Consider the following 19257-nt stretch of genomic DNA (forward strand, 5'->3'; position numbering starts at 1 on the left):
TCTTTGCTTTTCTGTCCCAGTGTTGCATTTGGTGCACACACTGGTGGTGTATCTTACAGAATTATGGTAATAGCCGTTCTTTTGCAGACCCATCTAAAGGGCAGTGAGTGAGGCCCACGACTTTTCATGTCCCCCAGAACCCAGCACATTCCCTGGCACGTGACAGGCACTCAACATGTCTGATAAACAAAGACGAGTGAGGGAATGAATGCCTTTATTTACTGAGGGCAGGTTTCTTAACAGAGGTAAGTTTTTAATAATTTTAAGTGGAAAATGAAGGATCGTTTTCAAAGCAGGGCTTGGTTGATGGTGGGTCAAGGATGTTCTCAAGAGGTTTCCAGGGCTTCCCTGGTGGCGCAGTGGTTGAGAGTCCGCCTGCTGATGCAGGGGACATGGGTTCGTGCCCCAGTCTGGGAAGATCCCACATGCCGCGGAGCGGCTGGGCCCGTGAGCCATGGCCGCTGAGCCTGCGCGTCCGGAGCCTGTGCTCCGCAATGGGAGAGGCCACAGCAGTGAGAGGCCCACGTATCACACACACACACACACACACACACACACACACACAAAAAGAGGTTTCCAGCTCCAGGTAGGAGATTGGTCTTGATCCACAAGGTCCCTTCTGATTCTGAGGGTCCCCTTATTAATAATCTGAGTAAGGGAGAGCATTCCAAGGCAGAGGACTGGCAAGTCCAAAGAGTCTCATGGCCGTGAGTAGCTGTTGACAAAGCAAATGATGGTTTTGGGGTAGGGAGGGAACAGGGAAAGACCAGGGATTATTGGAGAACTCTAAGGAAGATCTGACAAGTTTGCATTTTGCATCAGGCCATAGGGAGCAGGTGTAAAATCTTGGTCAGTGCTGTGACTATGTATGAGCTCTGTTTCTCTTGAGGAAAATGGGCAGCTAGTGCAGGAGGGGAATGGAGAGGAAATGAGGAAGCACAGGTGGACACATTCATCTGTTCATTCATTCTTTCATTCATGAAACATTTATAAGGCACCCAGAGGGAGGAACAAGTCTAGAGACCAGGACAGTCTCTCCAACAATTCAGGGGGATTTTGATTCAGCCTTGTCTGGGGGGAGGAAGCCTGGACCACACATGGGCTTTCCATGCTGGGTTCCACAGAAACTCACAGAACCCTTTAGGCCATTTTGCTAAGTTATCAATCATTTTAGAGACATGACTATTTTATTTTATATTTTCTATAAGCGCAAGGACAATGTTTCCTTTTCTTTTTAAACATTTATTTACGTATTTATTTAGGCTGCTCCGGGTCTTAGTTGCAGAATGTGGGATCTTTAGTTGCGGCGTGCAAACTCTTAGTTGCAGCACGCATGCAGGATCTAGTTCCCTGACCAGGGATCGAACCCGGGCCCCCTGCATTGGCAGCATGGAGTCTTACCCACTGGACTGCCAGGGAGGTCCCAGGACAATGTTTCTGAGTTAGATGTCTTTCATGCCTAATATCTCTGGATTATCCTCTTCACCCTTTTCAGGGAGTACTTGATCCCATGTACGATCAAAGACTAGGCTGCAGAATAAACTTTACCAAACGATGACTTCATCTAGCAGTGTAGGCTAAGTGTGGTTAAGGGTGGGCTGGCTCTGGGGTCAACTGCCAGGCTTTCTGTCCTACATGGCTTGATGCTTCCGGTCAGCCAGGCCAGATTTCCTCACCTGAAAAGTGGCATCTTTTGATGAAAATAGCACCTACCTTGTAGGATGCTTCTGAAAACCAGGAGATGAATCTGGAGTAGTTAAAACACTTGGTCTGGATACGCTCTCAGTGACTCTCAGCTGCCATTGTTAGTGTCAAGTGTCTGGTTTCTTTCTCTTTAATCTAGGAATTGACTAAAAACAGTCTGAAACCCCTGCATGTAGTGAGCCCTGGAGGTTCCCCCCATCCCATCAGGCAGTAGGATCAGACAGTAATGTTTAAAGACTGAGGGCATGAGATTCCAAGGCAGTTCTAAGAATCACACTCAGAAGCCTGAGATATAAACATTCCAAGATACTTGTCCCTCCAGAGAACACAAAGGTCTTAGGGCTCTGCTTGTCAGGTCTGGCATCTCAGATGGGCTCTTTTTGTCATCTGTTTATCTCAAACCCACAAATGTTTGTTCCTCTAGTCATCCAAAAAAATAATCACTATTGTCTTCCTGACTCAGGAATTCAATTATCCCTCTTAGAGCCTCCTCTGGTTTCTTAAATGCAGCCCAAGCTTTGAGGCCCTCAGGCCATTCATGTGGGTGAGGAGATGAATTTCTTCTTGTCATTGACATTGTCATTATAGGGGATCTCATTTTTCTTAGTCATGAGCTTACAGTCCTGTCAAACTCTGAATAGAAAAGGAGGTGCGCTGGTGGTTGCACATTTCCTTATTTATTAGGAGTAAAAGTCAGATTGTTATTTTGAAGGGGCAAGAGCTGTCAGTCTCCCCTGCTCTCTGGATATGCCCACCAAGACATGTAAGAATGACCTCGCTGATGGAAACGCATGGGCAGGTTCCCCCCAGAGACCAGGGCATCTACACCCTTGCAGCTGCATCCAAGTTGTCTCACCAAGTTGCAAATTTGAACTTCAGCATTCGGGAGACGTGTCCATGAATTGGTGTAGACCCTGACTTCTTTTCCGTGACTCCTTTCTGACTTTGCATCACGTCTAGCCGGGGAGAGGCCTGCTCTGGAAGATCTGGAGTCTTTTTTATCCACGGCTCCTTACCTCACTGGCTTTGCCTTGTCGACTGAAAAAAAAATTGCACCACCTAAGAGTTGAGAATTACGTTTTATTCGGCGGGCATGCGGAGGACTTTTAAGCCTGGGAGACTTTGGCAAAAAACAAGAAAACAAACAAAAAAACAGGTAGTGGGAGCATCAAAAGATTACTGTTAATTAAGGAAAAAGCAGACATCTCAAGTTAATGAATTTAGCACTTTCCTCAGTACTGTACAGGAAGGTGCAGGAGTCTGGGCTCACTGAAATCATTCCTTTGATATGCACCTCAGCTATCTGGGGCCAGTATCCTGGGTTTTTTTTTTCCATCCTGAATCCCCTCAGGGTGCACAGTATGGGGACTGCTGTGGCTGATGGCTTGATTGGCCCCAGCATCCTTTGTTTACTGATATGACAGGGTGGCTTTCTTGGTCTACAGTCTCTACGAAGAATTTTGGATTTCCATGTAAGTCCTCACCCTTCCTCCTTTGAATGACTGCAAATGCATCCTGCTTCTTTTTCCACTCCGTCTTTGCCTTTTCCTTCCCAGCTTTTAAAATAGCTTTTCTAAAAGGCAATCCAGAAGGTATTATCTTTTCTACTTAGAATCCTTCAGCATTAGTTGCTGACGTCCTTTCAGATGAAGTTCAGACCCCCTAGGCGCAGCATCTGAGGACACCCACATGTGCGCATCTAGTGGGTCTAAACCGGCCTGTGTTGGCCTATTTGCTGCTGCAAGTTCTTGCTGAGCTGTTCAGGCTCAAACACATCTCCTAGAATCATTGTTCAGTTCTCCCATCCTCAGTTTTTCTCTTCTCCTGTACCTGCTTTGGCACAGGAGGAAATGGCAGTGCTCTGGGGCAGACACGGAGTCTCACTCCTGTCTGGCTGCAACACTCAGCCCTGCTCCTGGAACATAGTAAGGGCTCAATAAACTATTTCTTGAAGGGATGGCCCTCCCACTCCCTTTCCTTCCGTGGCAGAGAAACTGAGGCCTCCTTGCTCTTTATCCCGTGGTATTTGGGCCGGCCTCCCATTTCATGGTGGTCATATTTTTTATTATTATTATTATTTTTTTTTTTTTCCTTTGGCCACACTGCACGGCATGTTGGATCTTAGTTCCCGACCAGGGTTGAACCTGCACCCCCTGCAGTGGAAGCACAGAGTATTAACTACTGGACCACCAGGGAAGTCCTTTTTATTATTTTCTATATGCAGCAATTTTCATCTCCCAAGACCAAAGCGAGACACGTTTATCATCAGAGTTTCCCTCCAAGAAAAGTCACTTCTGGTTTTCATTCGCTCCTTGGCCTTCAGGGATCCAGTCACTGATCCCTTGGAAGTGGGCAGAGGGCAGTGTTCTCCCCCAGACTTGGACTGAAACTCAACCCAGTTTCACATCCTGGCCCCTGCAGCGCCCCTCCCCTCCATGCCGGGGGCAGTATTGTGTCAGGCCCCCGAGCAGGCACTCGGGGCACAGAGGCAACAAAGGGGGCCGGGCCCTCCAGGACCTCGGGGTCTAGAGGCAGAGAGTGATGGGCCAGCAGTTACAGGAAAGGGCCTCCTTGTCACAGAAAAAATGCAGCCCCCTCTGCTTGCTTCGGAGAGGCTGGGGGTCTCTGTCTCCCTTGTGCCTTAGCAGAGGTGTGTGACCGAGGACTGTCCGTTCTCCTCTGCCCCCAGCCTGTGACTGCTCACTTACCAAGCTTCCTTGGGTTCTCCAGAAAGTGCCGACAGAGGCAGGACAGACTCTGCACTGGGAACAGGAGTCTTGTCTCCCAGCTGCCACCTCAGGCTTGTTTTTTTTTAATTAATTAATTTATTTATTTTTGGCTGTGTCGGGTCTTCGTCTCTGCGCGAGGGCTTTCTCCAGTTGTGGCAGGCGGGGGCCACTCTTCATCGCGGTGCGCGGGCCTCTCACTACTGCGGCCTCTCTTGTTGCGGAGCACAGGCTCCAGACGCACAGGCTCGGCAATTGTGGCCCACGGGTCCAGTCGCTCCGCGGCATGTGGGATCTTCCCAGACCAAGGCGCGAACCCGCGTCCCCTGCACTGGCAGGCGGACTCCCAACCACTGCGCCACCAGGGAAGCTCCCTCAGGCTTGTTTTGAGACTTCAGATGAGGCCAGGAAGAGACTGCATCTCGGGGAAAACGCTTCTCAGCCCGTCGGCTCAGAGACTTGGTTCCCTGCTCTTTTCCGGGTTCTCCACCACATTTATGGTCTCACCACCCTCCAGGCCCCTGGCTCAGAAGCCAAGACAACACTGTTCCTTCACGCTGCTATCTCCACACCTCCCCTCCGGCAGGGCTGGTCTTTCTCGGGAGTGTTTCTGGAAGTCGCTCCTTCCATTCCCTTCAGCCTCTTTGCCTCCTACCCTGGTGCTTTCCCCGCCACGCCCTCAACGCCAGCACTCACAACCGCCAGCATCCGCCTACAGCCTTCTGATTCTTTTGCTCCGGTGCTGTTGGTCTTATCACCCACTGTGCAGAAGCCTCTACGTTCCCACATCCTGAGCAAGGCCTTGGTGCGGCAGCTTTCCAGTTTATTCGCCCTGAGATTCTTTTACGCGTTCTGAGTGCCGCCAAAGTAAGCCCACCAACTGCTCCTCACCCACAGCCCACACGGCCCCCTGTTTCTGCCTGAACGTCTCTGTGCCCCTTGCCCTGGCACTCCCTGTGTCTTCTCACCCCCGTGGACAAAACCGGTTCTGTGGCACCTCCTCCTCAAAGGGTCCCTTCCCTCCCCTCCCCTCGCCCCTCCCCCCTTCCACAGTATTTTAGTCCCCCTCCCTCACAGGGTTTCAGACAAGCCGCCTCCCAGGACAGCCATGCCCCACTGGAAACTAATTTCAGGGCCTTGCGTGGGCCCGGAGAACATTGGAGAAGTCTGCAAAGGGGTGACTGAATAAACGAGGGTATCCTTTATCTAGGTTTGCCCTATCCGGGCTGAAACAGTCTTACCTCTAGTAGTGCTGGCGTCAACTCTCATATATTAACAGGCTGATAAATCCCGTGAGTGGATGATCGAGAGTGGCGGCTATCCTTCTTTCTCTTTCTCGGCGCCGCCTCCTTCCCCGCCCCCTGTCCCCCTCCCCTTCGCGGCTGCCTTCTCCCCTCCCCCACCCCGGGCCTATTATGAGCTCCTTTCCAGGGGCTAAGCCAGGGAAACAGGAGGAGGAGTAATGTGAGCCCGTCCACGTCCATGCTGCTCACAGGTAGCGCGCTGCAAAAGAGCTTGGTGGGAGAGACGACAGAAGTCCAGATGTCAGAACCTTGCTGGAGGCAATAGTTTCTGTGTCCCCCTGGATACCTAAGGCTCGGCAACGGCAATCATACCATGACCTCCCATTTCTCTGCACCGCTGTCTTCAAAGCCCCTTTCATTTTCAGATGATCCCTGTAGGGTAAAGGGAGCGGTATCTCTCCCTCCCACCTTCCCAGGGCTTCTAGGGGTCTTGGATATGAATCTGGCTTTGCCTGTATCCAGCAGGGTGACTTTGGACACGTCACAGCATCTTTCTGGACCTCATTTCCTCCTCAGTATCATAGGGAGTTAGACCAGATGATGAGTTTTTCCTTGAAGAGGTGCAACCCACTGGCTTGTGGTCTTAACCAGTTGTGTAATGTGTCACCAGTAATGTGCTGCTAACTGCTAATATATTTCAAAAAGCATAAGGTAAAACAGGGTCAGTGTCACCCTCACCTTCTCACACTTCTAGACTAGTTTTGAGTGAGAGAGCAGGGAGGTGTCTGCAGTAGAAGCAAGTGGTGCGCAGAATCGTCATTCATCGACTGTCTTGATAAGAATTAAGACTTTCAAGCCAGGTCACCCCCAGGGTCCCTAACCTGGGCCAGATCGCCTCCGGGGTCCCTTTCCTGGACTAGGTAACCCCCAGGGTCCCTTACCTGGGCCAGATTACCCCCAGGGTCCCTTCTGGTGCTGACATCCTAGTTCATACATACCAGCTCGACAGTGCATCTCAAAACCAAGAGGCCCAGGGTGTGATACAGGTTGCTTCAGGTCACGCCGAAGACCCATTAGTGGCACTGAGACTAGAGTCTTTTGCAGACCATTCCACAGGAGAATCCCATCAGGACCAATAGGAACTTGGGCTTCAGTGGAGGCATGGGGCAGAGTGAGGTTTCCTCTTTCTGTCCCAATGGGCTAGACCTCCCCAGGCCCAGAAAGGCCCTTGTCTTGGGCTTTAACAAAAATGAGAGCAGTGAAACCAAAGCTGCCCACTCCCTCTGGTGTGCCTGACACGGTGATCCCTGGCCCTGCCCTCAGCTGTCAGCTTCCTTTCCCGTTATCCCCAGGACCACCCACGCTGACAGGAAGTGCACTGAGCCCACTGGGGCCTGTCGGTTGTAATGGTGAGGCAGGTCATCAGAAGAGGGAGGGGGCAGGGAGAGATGTATTATATTTACATTTTTCTAAATTGAGCTGGAACTGGGGCCCAGCAGGCCTGGGGGGAGGGGCCACGAGGAGAAGCGGGGGCTGGGAGTCGGACTGAGGACAGGGCGGTGGTGGTGGTGGTGGTGGTGGGGAGCCCCGTCTGGGCAGGATGGGTGGTGGGGCTGGGCTGGCCCCAGACAAAGAGAACGCCCCCCCCCCCCCCCAGGGGGGGGAGAAGAAAAGCCTCTGAGGCTGGTGAGTGCTGGTCAGCCCTGATCCTCTGCGGGAATCTCTCTGCTTTGCCCTCTGCACCCCTGTTGCTGCACTTTCCTCTGTGGATCCAAAGCTTCCCCCACCCACCCCCTGTCTCCACCAGTGAAGGGGCTTCCTAGTGTATGGAAACCTTTCCTCCTTCACAGCTCCCTCCCATTGGTGCAGGTCCCATCCCTATCCTTTTGTGTCTGTTTTTTCTTTTTTCTTTTGCCCTATCCAGGTACTTGGGGAGTTTCTTGCCTTTAGGAATTCTGAGGTCTTCTGCCAGCGTTCAGTAGGTGTTCTGCAGGAGTTGTTCCACACATAGATGTATTTTTGATGTCTTTGTGGGGAGGAAGGTGATCTCCACATCTTCCCCCCCCCCCCAGAGGGAGAGGGAGGGATTAGGCTGCAAAAACCTGGGAGGGGAGCGGTCAGCTTTCGAGGGAATCTCCAATATCAAACCCTTTCCCTGAAGAGCTTACTAAGGACTTCAAGGGTACTCCCCCTTCCCTGGCTCCGAGCGGAGGGAAGAATGCTGGCCCAGGAGCAGCCATGACATTAATCATCACTGTCCCCCACCTCAGAGCGGGCTTCAAGCTCCTTCGCCACAGACCCCTCACAGCCCAGTTGCGGAGTTTTCCTCAAGGCCTGATGAGAGGAATTGCTTTGGTTGCTTTAAGAGCTGCGAGCTAAGGCCTCCGGACACTCACAGCCTTTGACTTCTACAGAGTGGAATTTGGCATAAAAACGTAGGCCGGAATTTAATCCTCTAAGAGGAGTTTGGTGACTAGTTCCAAAAGACTCTCTGGGTAAAGTTTTATCACCATTTTATCAAATAAATAAGTGATGCAATTGAGGGCCAACAACTTAGCTTCCTGTTATTCACTAAATTGTGATGGGAGCTTCTTGTTGTGTCTTATTCACAACACCTGACCACAGGGCCTGGCATACAGTAGGTGCTCAATAAAAGCTTGAAGATGAAGGAAGAAGAATAAAGAATGAAAGAGGTGATCCTGTAGTGAGGACCTTGAAGACAAAGTGATAATTAGATACTACAGATATCACCATTTTCAAAGCTCTGCAGACACCCTGATGTATTGATATAGCTGGGACAGTCTGTCTCCTCCCCCTCCCCCCAGGGGCCAAGGTTCCTTATTTTGAGGTGCTTTTAATTAAGGGATGCTGTCCCGCTAAGGGCAGGTCTTGTTCAGCAATGCAAATGGATGGACTTGTAAAGTTATCTGGGTAGGTCAGGCAGAATACCCCTTGTAATAGTCAACTCCTAGTATGATAATGCTTTATAACAAATGTCCCAAAGTCTCAGTGACTTGCAAATGAGCCAGAGAATAAAGAACAACAGAAAGAGCTGCTTACAGGCATCACTGAGTAGCCTACCATGGAAATGGTCAAGTAAACGTGGTCACTTATTAAATAAAGAGTAGAAGAGATTGAGGCTCCAGAGAGAGTGATGACAGGTGACACCCAAGATTCCTTCCAGCTCACATATTCTTTAGTCATGGACAGTAGGGATCACACTGGGTAATTTCCAAGTTTCCAAAAGAGACTGATGTAGAAAACCAGTCCCAAGGCTGCCTTAGCCGTAAGTGATGAAATTTTCCAGAATATCTGTACGGCATCAGTGCTGAAGCCTCTGTATTCTGTCACACGACTCCAAATGTGTGCGTTACAAAGGCAATGGCTCAAAGAACCAGGAAATTCCTTTCCCTGAGCCATCCTGTTTATACAAACTGAGTCATCCCACTGGATAATCAGGCACCTGCTGTCTTCTCCAAATGCCATTTAAACGCAATTCAGGCAGCATCTAGGGTCTCGTTATGGTATTTCTGGGGAGGAGGGTGAGTTGCAGGTCAAGTCTCTCCTTTTCTTTTGAAGCACACATTGCTTGTCATTGTCTGTGCTAGGAGCCCCTTTCCCCGTGAAGACTTAAGAGGAAAGGCAAGAGTACACTTGGATACCATGCCTGGAAGGCTCCTGACGTAGAGGAGATGCCCAGTCAGTGCTCGAGAAATGCCTGAGTGAGTGAGTGAATGAATTGAGGCAGTATTTTAGGTTAAAATACTGAGAACTCTTCTCTTTCCCATTTCTCTTCTTGCTCTGTCAACCAGGAAGCTCAGAGTGAACTTTGTTGCTCAACCACAGCCCAGTTGTGGGTCCTTAGAGTTTGCATATTTGTGTCTCCCTCGTTTCTCTGTTCTTTATTTCCTTTTTTCTAAAACACCATAAACTTACTTATGTGCTCCTTTCATTGACTTTGCCCCAGCCCTTCGGGAAGAGGGAAGGACAAACAAAGGTCCTCAGGGATTTGTTGCTTGGGAACTTCTCTTCAGGCTTGACTATTTTCATTGCTTTTCCACCTCACTGACTGCATTAACCCGGCCCAGATGGGTAGATGGGAGGATGGATGGATGGATGAGAGGAAGGACGTGTGGGTCACTGGCCCTCACATCCCATTTTGCAGGTGGAAAAAGTAAACAGGAGTGAGTAAGCCAGGCCATTCATTTGTTCACTCAGTAAACACTGGCTGGAAATTCACCAGCTGGTTCTCTGAAAATCAGAAACGAATCAGTAGAGCTCGCAAACTCAATTCTCTCTACTTTTAAGAAACTGATGTAAGATTCTTGAGGTGCCACGAATGCAGGGCAGACAGGAGCGATGGCACAGAAAACATCAGGTTCAGCTGCAGTGTGCCCCCTGCAGAAGACACATGTACGTGCGTGAAGACACTCTGGGGAGGGAAAATAACCTGCACAGATTGGTGGGGATGCTGGTATCAATAAAAGTTCATTCTCTGACAAAAAGAGATCAGATCAGAGAAGATCCAGTAAAGGAAACCTAAGATGCGTGGGAGTAACTAGGCAGGGGGAAGGGATGCTGTTGCCTTAGGGTTTTGCATATTTACATTTTGGTGCAGTGAAAGGACCTTGCACTCGGTTGGCATCGGAAACTATCTTTGTTCCGGAGCTTCACTGATTTCTAGGTGTGTGGCCCTGAGAAGATTATTTCACCTCTCTGAGGCTGTTTTCTCACTTGTACAATGGAGATAATAATCCTTGACACTGAAGATTACTTTATGAACCAGAGAGCATGCTGCCTGCATATGGTAGGTGTTTAGGAATTGTTGGTTGAAGCTTCATGACCCCTGAGGGTTTGGAGTTTTGCTCAGAGGAGATAGAAGAGGAGCAATGGGCACATTTTCCCAGAAGACCATAGTACTCTCCAGGCCTTTTAGCTCCCTGTGGCTGAGAACCGTGTTCTTCTGCCTTTTTCTGTGGCCATCAGCGGGGTTCATGTCTGAAGACTCCCACGACCCTAAGCTCTGTTCCCAAGGCAGCGAAGAGGGCTGCTTATGGACTGGTCTGTATCCCACTGTCAACCTAAAATCAGCTGTTATAACTAGACTCTGAGTTCTTGAGTAGTGGGGCTCTCAGAAAGTCATTGTTCCTCCCTCCTTCAGCTGAAGGAGTTAATATTTCACAGTTCACATGGGAGTGAGGAAAGGTGGGGACCCAGTCTCCCTTAATCACAAAGAAATGGAGAAAATGTGCCTTGCTGATCTGTCCTGGTGTGTGATGACCTGCAGGCAGTAAATTCGTGACTTCAAGGCAAGTCTTTCCCGTTATGACTTCCAGGGTTTCTGAATTGAATCTGATCCATTATATAAACCCCAGGTGACCCTATGCAGATTGAAAGGGGATTCCACTTACTGTCATTATTTCCTGGGTAGTCTGTGAGTTTGGATGAGTGACTGGCAGGAAAGATGTTAATGACCAAACATCCAGCAAACCTTCAGATGCCTCTTTGAATTGTTCTTCGAGTGGAGCCCAGTGGTCGTAAGTCTCTGCAGCCTCCCCGGGCCCGCTGGTGAGAGTGAGCTACTCCTGCCCTGGCACTCACTGCAGTCTGTTCATGCTGCCCTTAGAGGTCTAACTCCAACACACAGCCAGGGTTTGCTTACATGTCCATCTTCTCCACTGCATCCTGCGAGCCCTTGGAAGGATGACACAGTAATTATTCATCTTTGTTTCCTAGCAACGAGCATGGTGCTCAGTGTCTAGGATGTGCTCAACAGATGCTTGTTGGATGAATGAGTGAGTGAATGAATGAATGAATAAGTGGTGAATGATGGACATTGAGAACCTTCTTATACTTCTGTAAAGACTGCTCCTGTTTTCCTAGGCAATAGAGGTCCATGCCAAGCACTCAGCTCACGTGCTTTCTTCTTGTTATCTCTTCCTGTTTATGTGGTCCATCAACACTTGCAATTCTCTTTACACCAGACACTTACTGCTGTGCACAGTGTCTTCCCTTGCCCTTAGGAGGAGGACATCACTGGGCACAGCCTGGAAATACAGGCTGATGAAATGAACAGCGATGACCTTCCCGTGGTGTTTTTACCTACGTGTTTATATTAATGGGCTGTTTCTAGCTGAATCCTTTCAGTAACTGCCTCCCGAGTGAAGAGACAGACTCAGGCCAACATGTTCCTGAGCCCTTCCCTTGCGTTGCTTATTAGCGGTTCATGACAGGGAGGGTTCTTAAGCCCCCAGCTTTTAATCCCCTTAAGCCAGGGGTCCCCAACCCCCGGGCCACAGACTGGCATCAGTCCGGGGCCTGTTAGGAACCGGGCCACACAGCTGGACGTGGGCGGAGGGCAAGTGAGCGAAGCTCCATGTGTATTTACAGCCGTTCCCCATCGCCCGCATTACCGCCTGAGCTCTGCCTCCTGTCAGATCAGCAGCAGCATTAGATTCTCATAGGAGCGTGGACCCTACTGTAAACTGCGCATGCGAGGGATCTAGGCTGAGTGCTCCTTATGAGAACCTAAAGCCTGATGATCTGAGGGGGAGCTGAGGCGGTGATGCTAGGGCCGGGGAGCGGCTGCAAATACAGATCATCATTAGCAGAGAGGTCTGACTGCACAGACACCATAGTAAATCAATTGCTTGCAGACTCCTATCAAAACCCTATCAGTGAGTGGCAAGTGAAAACAAGCTCAGGGCTCCCACTGATTCTGCATTATGGTGAGTTGTATAATTATTTCATTATATATTACAATGTAATAATAATAGAAATAAAGTGCACAATAAAGGTAATGCACTTGAATCATCCCAAAACCATCCCCCACCCCCGTCCGTGGAAAAACTGTCTTCCAAGAAGCCAGTCCCTGGTGCCGAAAAAGTTGGGCACTGCTGCCTTAAGCAGACTATATTATAAAATTTCTAAATTTACTAAATTATAGAAAGTTTCAGAAAAAAAGCTATAGTTATTTTCATTAGAATTAGACTTTCCTAACTGACTGGTTTCACAACCAACTTTCTTCGAACCCTTCTGTGGGCGTGACAGCGCTGAGAAGTGCTGTGTGGACTTGTTAGAACCTCACGGCCCCCTCTCCCCCCCACCCCCATCACTAAGCACAGTGATTTGCATTCACACATTTTTTTTTTTTTTTGCGGTACGCGGGCCTGTCACTGTTGCGGCCTTCCCTGTCGCGGAGCACAGGCTCCGGACGCGCAGGCTCAGCGGCCATGGCTCACGGGCCCAGCCGCTCCGCGGCACGTGGGATCTCCCCTGACCGGGGCACGAACCCGCGTCCCCTGCATCGGCAGGCGGACTCCCAACCACTGCGCCACCAGGGAAGCCCCAGTCACACATTTTAGCTGTCTGCCTCTTTTCGTGTTTGTTTTGTGTTTACAGCCGGTGACAATAAGTTTGTGTTTATGAAACGAGATAACCTCTAAACATCTGCTGTGGGACGGGTGCCACACAGAATTGTGGGACCTCGGAAAAGAGTCAAAAATGTCCGTGGTTTCAAGGGGGTTGCCGTCCAGGGAGCGAGTCAAATAAACAAGTAGAGGGGCACATGCAAGGCATTATGGGAGTGAGGAGGGGAGGTGCCCGTGGCTCCCAGTTCTGCCTGGGGTAGGGGTGAGGAGTGGGGTAGGGGAGAGCCTTCATAGAGAAGGTTAAGTTTGAGTTGAACCTGAAACAAAAATGGTAAAATCCATCCAGCAGGCAAGAAGAGAAGGAAATTGACAGATTGCCGTGGTGCTTACAGAGGCTCAGGAGTATGGGAAACTTGATGAATTTGGGGAAGTCCAAATGGTTTTGAAGTGGTTGGAAAGCAGGCCGACTTGATCTCCAAACACCCCAGCTCAGTATCAGCCCTGAGCACAGGGGCTGGGTAGGGAGCACATGGCGTCTGGAAAAATAAGTTAGGGTCAGGTCACAAAGGGTCTTGAGTGCCACACCAGGGATCTGGACGTTATCGTGTGTGATGGTGTGTGTGTGATGGTGTGTGTGTGTGTGTGTGTGTGTGAGATGGTGTGTGTGTGTGTGTGTGTGTGTGTGTGACGGGGAGGTAGATATATTTACCGAAGAATTTAAATAACTGAATAACAAATTGTGTCCCATCAAGAGCTTTTCCACCAATCCTGGCCAGTCCACTCTATCCCACCTGATACATTACTTTCTTCTTTAAGCAGATTGTCCTGGAATGTCCTTTCTGCATGCCATCTTGTTGAGTGTAATCCACTCCTCTTCGTTATTTTAACCTAAGCCCAGGTAATCAAGGCCAGGATCTTAATTGCCTCTGGCAGCAGGCAGCACAGGACTGATAGTTGCATATTTTAAAAGGAGCCTGGCTGGCTGGGGATTGAGAAGAGAAAACCCAGTGGGGTTTGTGCCTATGAGGGTTTCCAGTCTTCATGCTTTCAGCTCCATATTTCTGGGGCACTTTACAGCAGGCTTTGTAAAGACTTAGTTGAAAATCAACTTACGAATTCCTCCCTAATTGGCTTGGCCAGGTTTAATCTGTTATTGGTCGAGCCAAGCTGGCTTGTATTATGCAGCACAGTGAGGATTTCCGGCCTTGCTGTCAGCCTCTTGGAGGCTGGCTATTTTTAGAAGCCAGGCTTGGTGTTGGTGAAGGCTGATATCATTGTGTCCTCTGAAATGACCTCGGAAGGACGCCCATCTGATACAGCATTTAGACCTTTGGCCAAAAAAAAGCACGTCTTGGAGTTGACATTTGTATGCCAGAGGTTTATGGTTTTTTGTTTTTTTCTCCCCAAGATGAAACAAAGCTTCCTCTTTGTTTCTGCCTCTTTGGGTTGATTCCTGGAAGTAGGCAGTGTACCGAGTCCAAGCAGGCAACACCTGCAGCAATGGGACATCTTCAGAGGGTGGTTTCTCTTGGCCCAGGATACCCTATAGTAACATCAGAAGAGGCACAGGACTGTGGCCATCACTGGCCTTTGCTGAGTCCACGCTCTTAAAGTTGTCTGGTGCTGAACACACAGACGTGCCTGGAAGAGGAAAGAGAAGAGACATGTTATGGGGCTTCCCCGGTGGCGCGGTGGTTGAGAGTCCGCCTGCCGACGCAGGGGACGCGGGTTCGTGCCCCGGTCCGGGGACATCCCACGTGCCGCGGAGCGGCTGGGCCCGTGAGCCATGGCCGCTGAGCCTGCGCGTCCGGAGCCTGTGCTCCGCAACGGGAGAGGCCACAACAGTGAGAGGCCCGCGTACCAAAACAAACAAACAAACAAACAAAAAAGAGACATGTTATGATGTTGGGATCACTTATGGGCACTATTAGCGTCGAGTCACCACTGGAAGTTGTGTGGACAGACGAGGGACCCTGTGATGGAGAGTTTGTGAAGGTGAAGCAAACCGTCAGGGCAGCCTCAGAGGAGAGGGTTCATATCTGCCTTTGCAGCTCATGTGAAGGGAAGCTGAGGAAGTGGAGAGTCCTGTTTTTCCCTACGATCCTGGAAGGACATTGGATTTCTGAGTGCCGTTTGCATGAGTGTGGAGAGGGTATGCCGTATCTATTTGTAGGCACTCGGAGGTAACTTGCCTCTTCCCTGCCCCATCAGTCCCCTTGCTAAGTCCTCGTGGGGGCTTTGGAGAGTATAAACAGTTCTGCTGGAGGAAGTCACCTGTAAGAAGAACATTTGCTCTGTAGACCTGAGCTCATCAGAGTCAAGAAGACCAACTTGGAACTCCAGAACTAAAGATAGGTTCATCCATATACTTAAATAAGGACATGCATTTTACAGGTTTCACAAAACTAGTCTAACATCTGTTTTGCTTTCCTTGTTAATTCCATCCCCCTCCATCCCCCTCCACCCCCGACTGCCCTGGCCCCACCCCTGACTCAGCAAAGCCTCCTTTAAGAGACGTGATAGACCCTGCGTCTTGAACTGGCTCCCACGCTTGTTTGGGAAGATTTCTTCTCCCCTTCGGCCAGCTAGCTAGCCAGGCGGTCATTCCAAGGACCCGGCCTTGATAAATCTGTACCTTCTCATACATCTTGTCACCAGCTGGCAGCTGCTGGTCTCGTAGGGCCTGCCGAGAATCCACTGGGCATCCAGGGCCGTGGCTGTGATAGAGCTGAGTTAGCAGGAGCCGTAGCCCTCAACCCTGGGCCAAACCAGAAGCCGTTGTGCTGGGTGAAGTTCTGTGCATATGCTCTGTGTCTTGAACTTGCTGCTGTGGTTAAGCTTATCCCTCTGTGAACACTTTTCATTTCATTTCACTTCATTTCATTAACTTATTTTAAGTTTGGATGCTGGTCTTTCATTCTTTACTTGGATATCCTAGAATCTTGACATCTGTCCAAGAGAATAAGAATTACAGCATCACAGCAAATCAGACCTGAAGGGAATTTAAACCGGTCTCCTCAACTTAAAGATGAGGGTGCTGGAGCCCAGTGAAACAGAATTGCCCCGGGACCTCGGGCTGGTGAGAAACATATCCGGGGCGCGAAGTCGGGCCTCCTGACTCTCCTTCGGGGTTTGCAACTTAAACGGTGTGTCTAAGGGGTCCATACGCAGGATACATTGCAGCCATCTGCACTCCAATAAGAGTAACAGTACACATAACAGGTAACATTACTGAGCAGTTATTAAATGGCAGACACCGTTTTGAGCACTTTATGTACGCAATATCATTTACCCTTTTGTCAGCCTATTTGGTGGGTACTGTTATTATCCTCTGTTTATAACTGGAGTGACTAAGATGCGGAGAAGTTAAATAACTTGCCTTAATAAGTAGGGAAATCCTATTAGAATGACTTTCCTGAGACTCAGGTCTGACTTTGCATCAGCAAATCAGTACTGAGCCCCTACAAGGAATGGAGCCCTGCCTTTCTAGTGGGAAATGAAGGCATGTGGGTAGATGATCACAGCGCGGCACAATGGCGGCTGTAGCAGAGGGTGGGGAAGGAGTGGAGGGGGTAACAGGCTTCACCAAGGAGATGGCATTTGACTGTTCTTGGGGATGCATAGGAGTTTGCTAGCTCCTTCCCTTGTGTGCCATGGAAGGGAAGGAGCTAACGTGTCTGGGGAGAAATCCGAACGGTGAGAAGCTCGGAGTCCGGGAAGGCAGAAGCATGATGGTTGTGGGGAGATTCTGGGAGGCGGGGCTAGAGAGGTAGCTTGGGTGCAGATGGTCCAGTCCCTGTGTCCCAAGATAAGGAATCTGGATTCTATGCAGTAAACAGAGGGGAGCCAGCTGAAATGCTTGTGAGTAGGTTAAGTGACGGGATGGGATTACTGGGCGCTTGGGGCTGAACAGACGTAGAAGGGTGGGCAGATCGGTCACGAGGAAACCAGGTAGGAGGTGGTTGCAGTTGTCCAGGTAGAAACGATGGGGGCCTGGACTCCTTACGCCGTCTGATTGGCACAGGCCGCCTCCACTCCTCTGCCCGCACTGCTTCCGGGACTTGGATGCAGTCTGTGATGCAGTCTGCCTGCAGTGACAGGCCCATCCTTCAAGTCTAAGCTTAGGTGTCCTTCTGGAGACTCCCCTTAGTCCCCACGCCGAGCAGGCTCGAGCTCTCTCCTTGCAGTCTCCGCTTTGTCTGGTACATCCTCCCTTCTCTCTTGGCACACGTGAAGTCTCCTTGCACATCTTTGTATATTCCTCTCTCTTGAAGGCTCCTTGAAGGCGGGTCCTTGAAGGCAGGTCCTTGTAGGTGGGTCCAGACCTTTGCCTCCTTAAAGACTTTGCACAGTGCCTGACATTCAGGGAGCTCTCGGTACATGTGTGATGAATGAATCCACCTTCTAAATAAAGGCAGCGACTGTGGATAGGGGAAGGAGAGGCCAACTTTGGGAGATGGTTTTGAAGTTACATCAGGGCTTGGCAAACAAATCCAGCCCACTTTATTTACTGCTTTTGTAAATAAAGTTTTATTGGAACCCAACCAAGCCTGCTGGTCTACATTTGTCTACAGCTGCTCTCACTGTGCAATGGCAGAGTTAGGTCATTATGACAGGACCATACAAAAATAGTTACCGTCTGCTCAGCCATGAAAAAGGATGAAATATCGCCACTGGCAACAACGTGGATGGACCTAGATATGATCATACTAAGTGAAGTGAGTCAGACAGAGAAAGATAAATACCATATGATATGACTTACATGTGGAATCTAAACAATAATACAAATAAACTTATTTGTAAGACAGAAACAGCCTCACAGACACAGAAATATCTTATAGTAACTTATAATGGACACAACATTTAAAAAATCTTATAATGGGGGCTTCCCTGGTGGCACAGTGGTTGAGAATCTGCCTGCTAATGCAGGGGACACGGGTTCGAGCCCTGGTCTGGGAGGATCCCACATGCCGCGGAGCAACTGGGCCCGTGAGCCACAACTATTGAGCCTGCGCGTCTGGAGCCTGTGCTCCGCGACAGTGAGAGGCCCGCGCACCGCGATGAAGAGTGGCCCCCGCTCTCCGCAACTGGAGAAAGCCCTCGCGTAGAAACGAAGACCCGACACAGCCAAAAAGAAATAAATTAATTAATAAACTCCTACCCCCAACATCTAAAAAAAAACAAACCTATAATGGAAAAGAATCTGAAAATTATATGTATATAAGAAGATGCATATGTATACATATATATATATATATATATATATATATATATATATATATATGATTCAGTTTGAATCACTTTGCTGTACGCCTAAAACTAACACAACATATTTGTAAATTGACTAAAGTTCAATTTAAGAAAAAGTATTTGCCATCCGGACCTTTGCTGCAGAAGCTTGTTAACCTCTGGGTTCAATGACCAGAGGGTTAGTGACTGGAGGTAAAAGGTAGTGGAAAGGCAGGGATGGAGACTTTTCCTTTTCTCGTGTCTTCTCAGCTAAATAGAGCTTTGCACCTACGTGATGGCACTGACTGCCAGGCCTGTGGGTGCTGAGAAAGGAAGGCCCCTACCGTGGGGCAGGACGGAAAGGGAGCCTGAGCCCAAGGTGGACAAGAGTGCCCGGTCAGAAAGGACAGGGGCTAGAGCTGCAAGGCAAACATACGTCTAAATCCTTCTGCCTCTTGTGCTCTTCTTTCTCTTAGTCATCCAGTTTGGTTTTGTCACCCTCTTTGTGGCCTCCTTTCCTCTGGCGCCGGTGTTCGCCCTCCTCAACAACGTCATTGAAGTGTGGCTTGATGCAAAGAAGTTCGTTACGGAGCTGAGGCGGCCAGATGCTGTGCGAACCAAAGATATCAGTCTGTCCCCTGCATCACTCAGAGGCGACGCAGCCCATCCCCGTCCCCTCCCTCCGACCCTCCCCCTGTCTCCCTGGCCGCCCCCCGTCACACTATGTCGGGCATCCGGAGGGCTAGAGCATTCCTCATCACCCCTTCGAGCCCCTCACCCTTATCTCCTCGGGTGCCGGAGGCCACGGTATCCCCCCCCACACTGGCCCCCTGCTTTGCAGACAGGGGTGCACCTAAGCCTTTCCAGACAAGCCTATCCCCGGGGGGCCCAGAAGAGCTCCACTGGTAACTTGCCTGCAAGGCGGCACTCTGACTGCAGCCTTGTCGTCACTGGGCTGAGGGCGGGAATGAGGCAGACGCGCCC

The 19257-nt window shown here is 49.9% G+C and overlaps 1 protein-coding gene across 1 annotated transcript in view; it reads left to right on the forward strand.

Annotated features, from left to right (window-relative positions):
- The window catches only part of ANO2 (anoctamin 2), a 335332-nt gene that overhangs the window by 300283 nt on the left and 15792 nt on the right, over positions 1-19257 (forward strand). The window contains 1 exon segment of the mRNA XM_007469512.1: positions 18750-18902. Coding sequence (XP_007469574.1) covers positions 18750-18902 — 153 coding nt within the window.

Source organism: Lipotes vexillifer, unplaced genomic scaffold, assembly GCF_000442215.2.
Source record: "Lipotes vexillifer unplaced genomic scaffold, Lipotes_vexillifer_v1.1 scaffold395, whole genome shotgun sequence".
Taxonomy (NCBI): domain Eukaryota; kingdom Metazoa; phylum Chordata; class Mammalia; order Artiodactyla; family Lipotidae; genus Lipotes; species Lipotes vexillifer.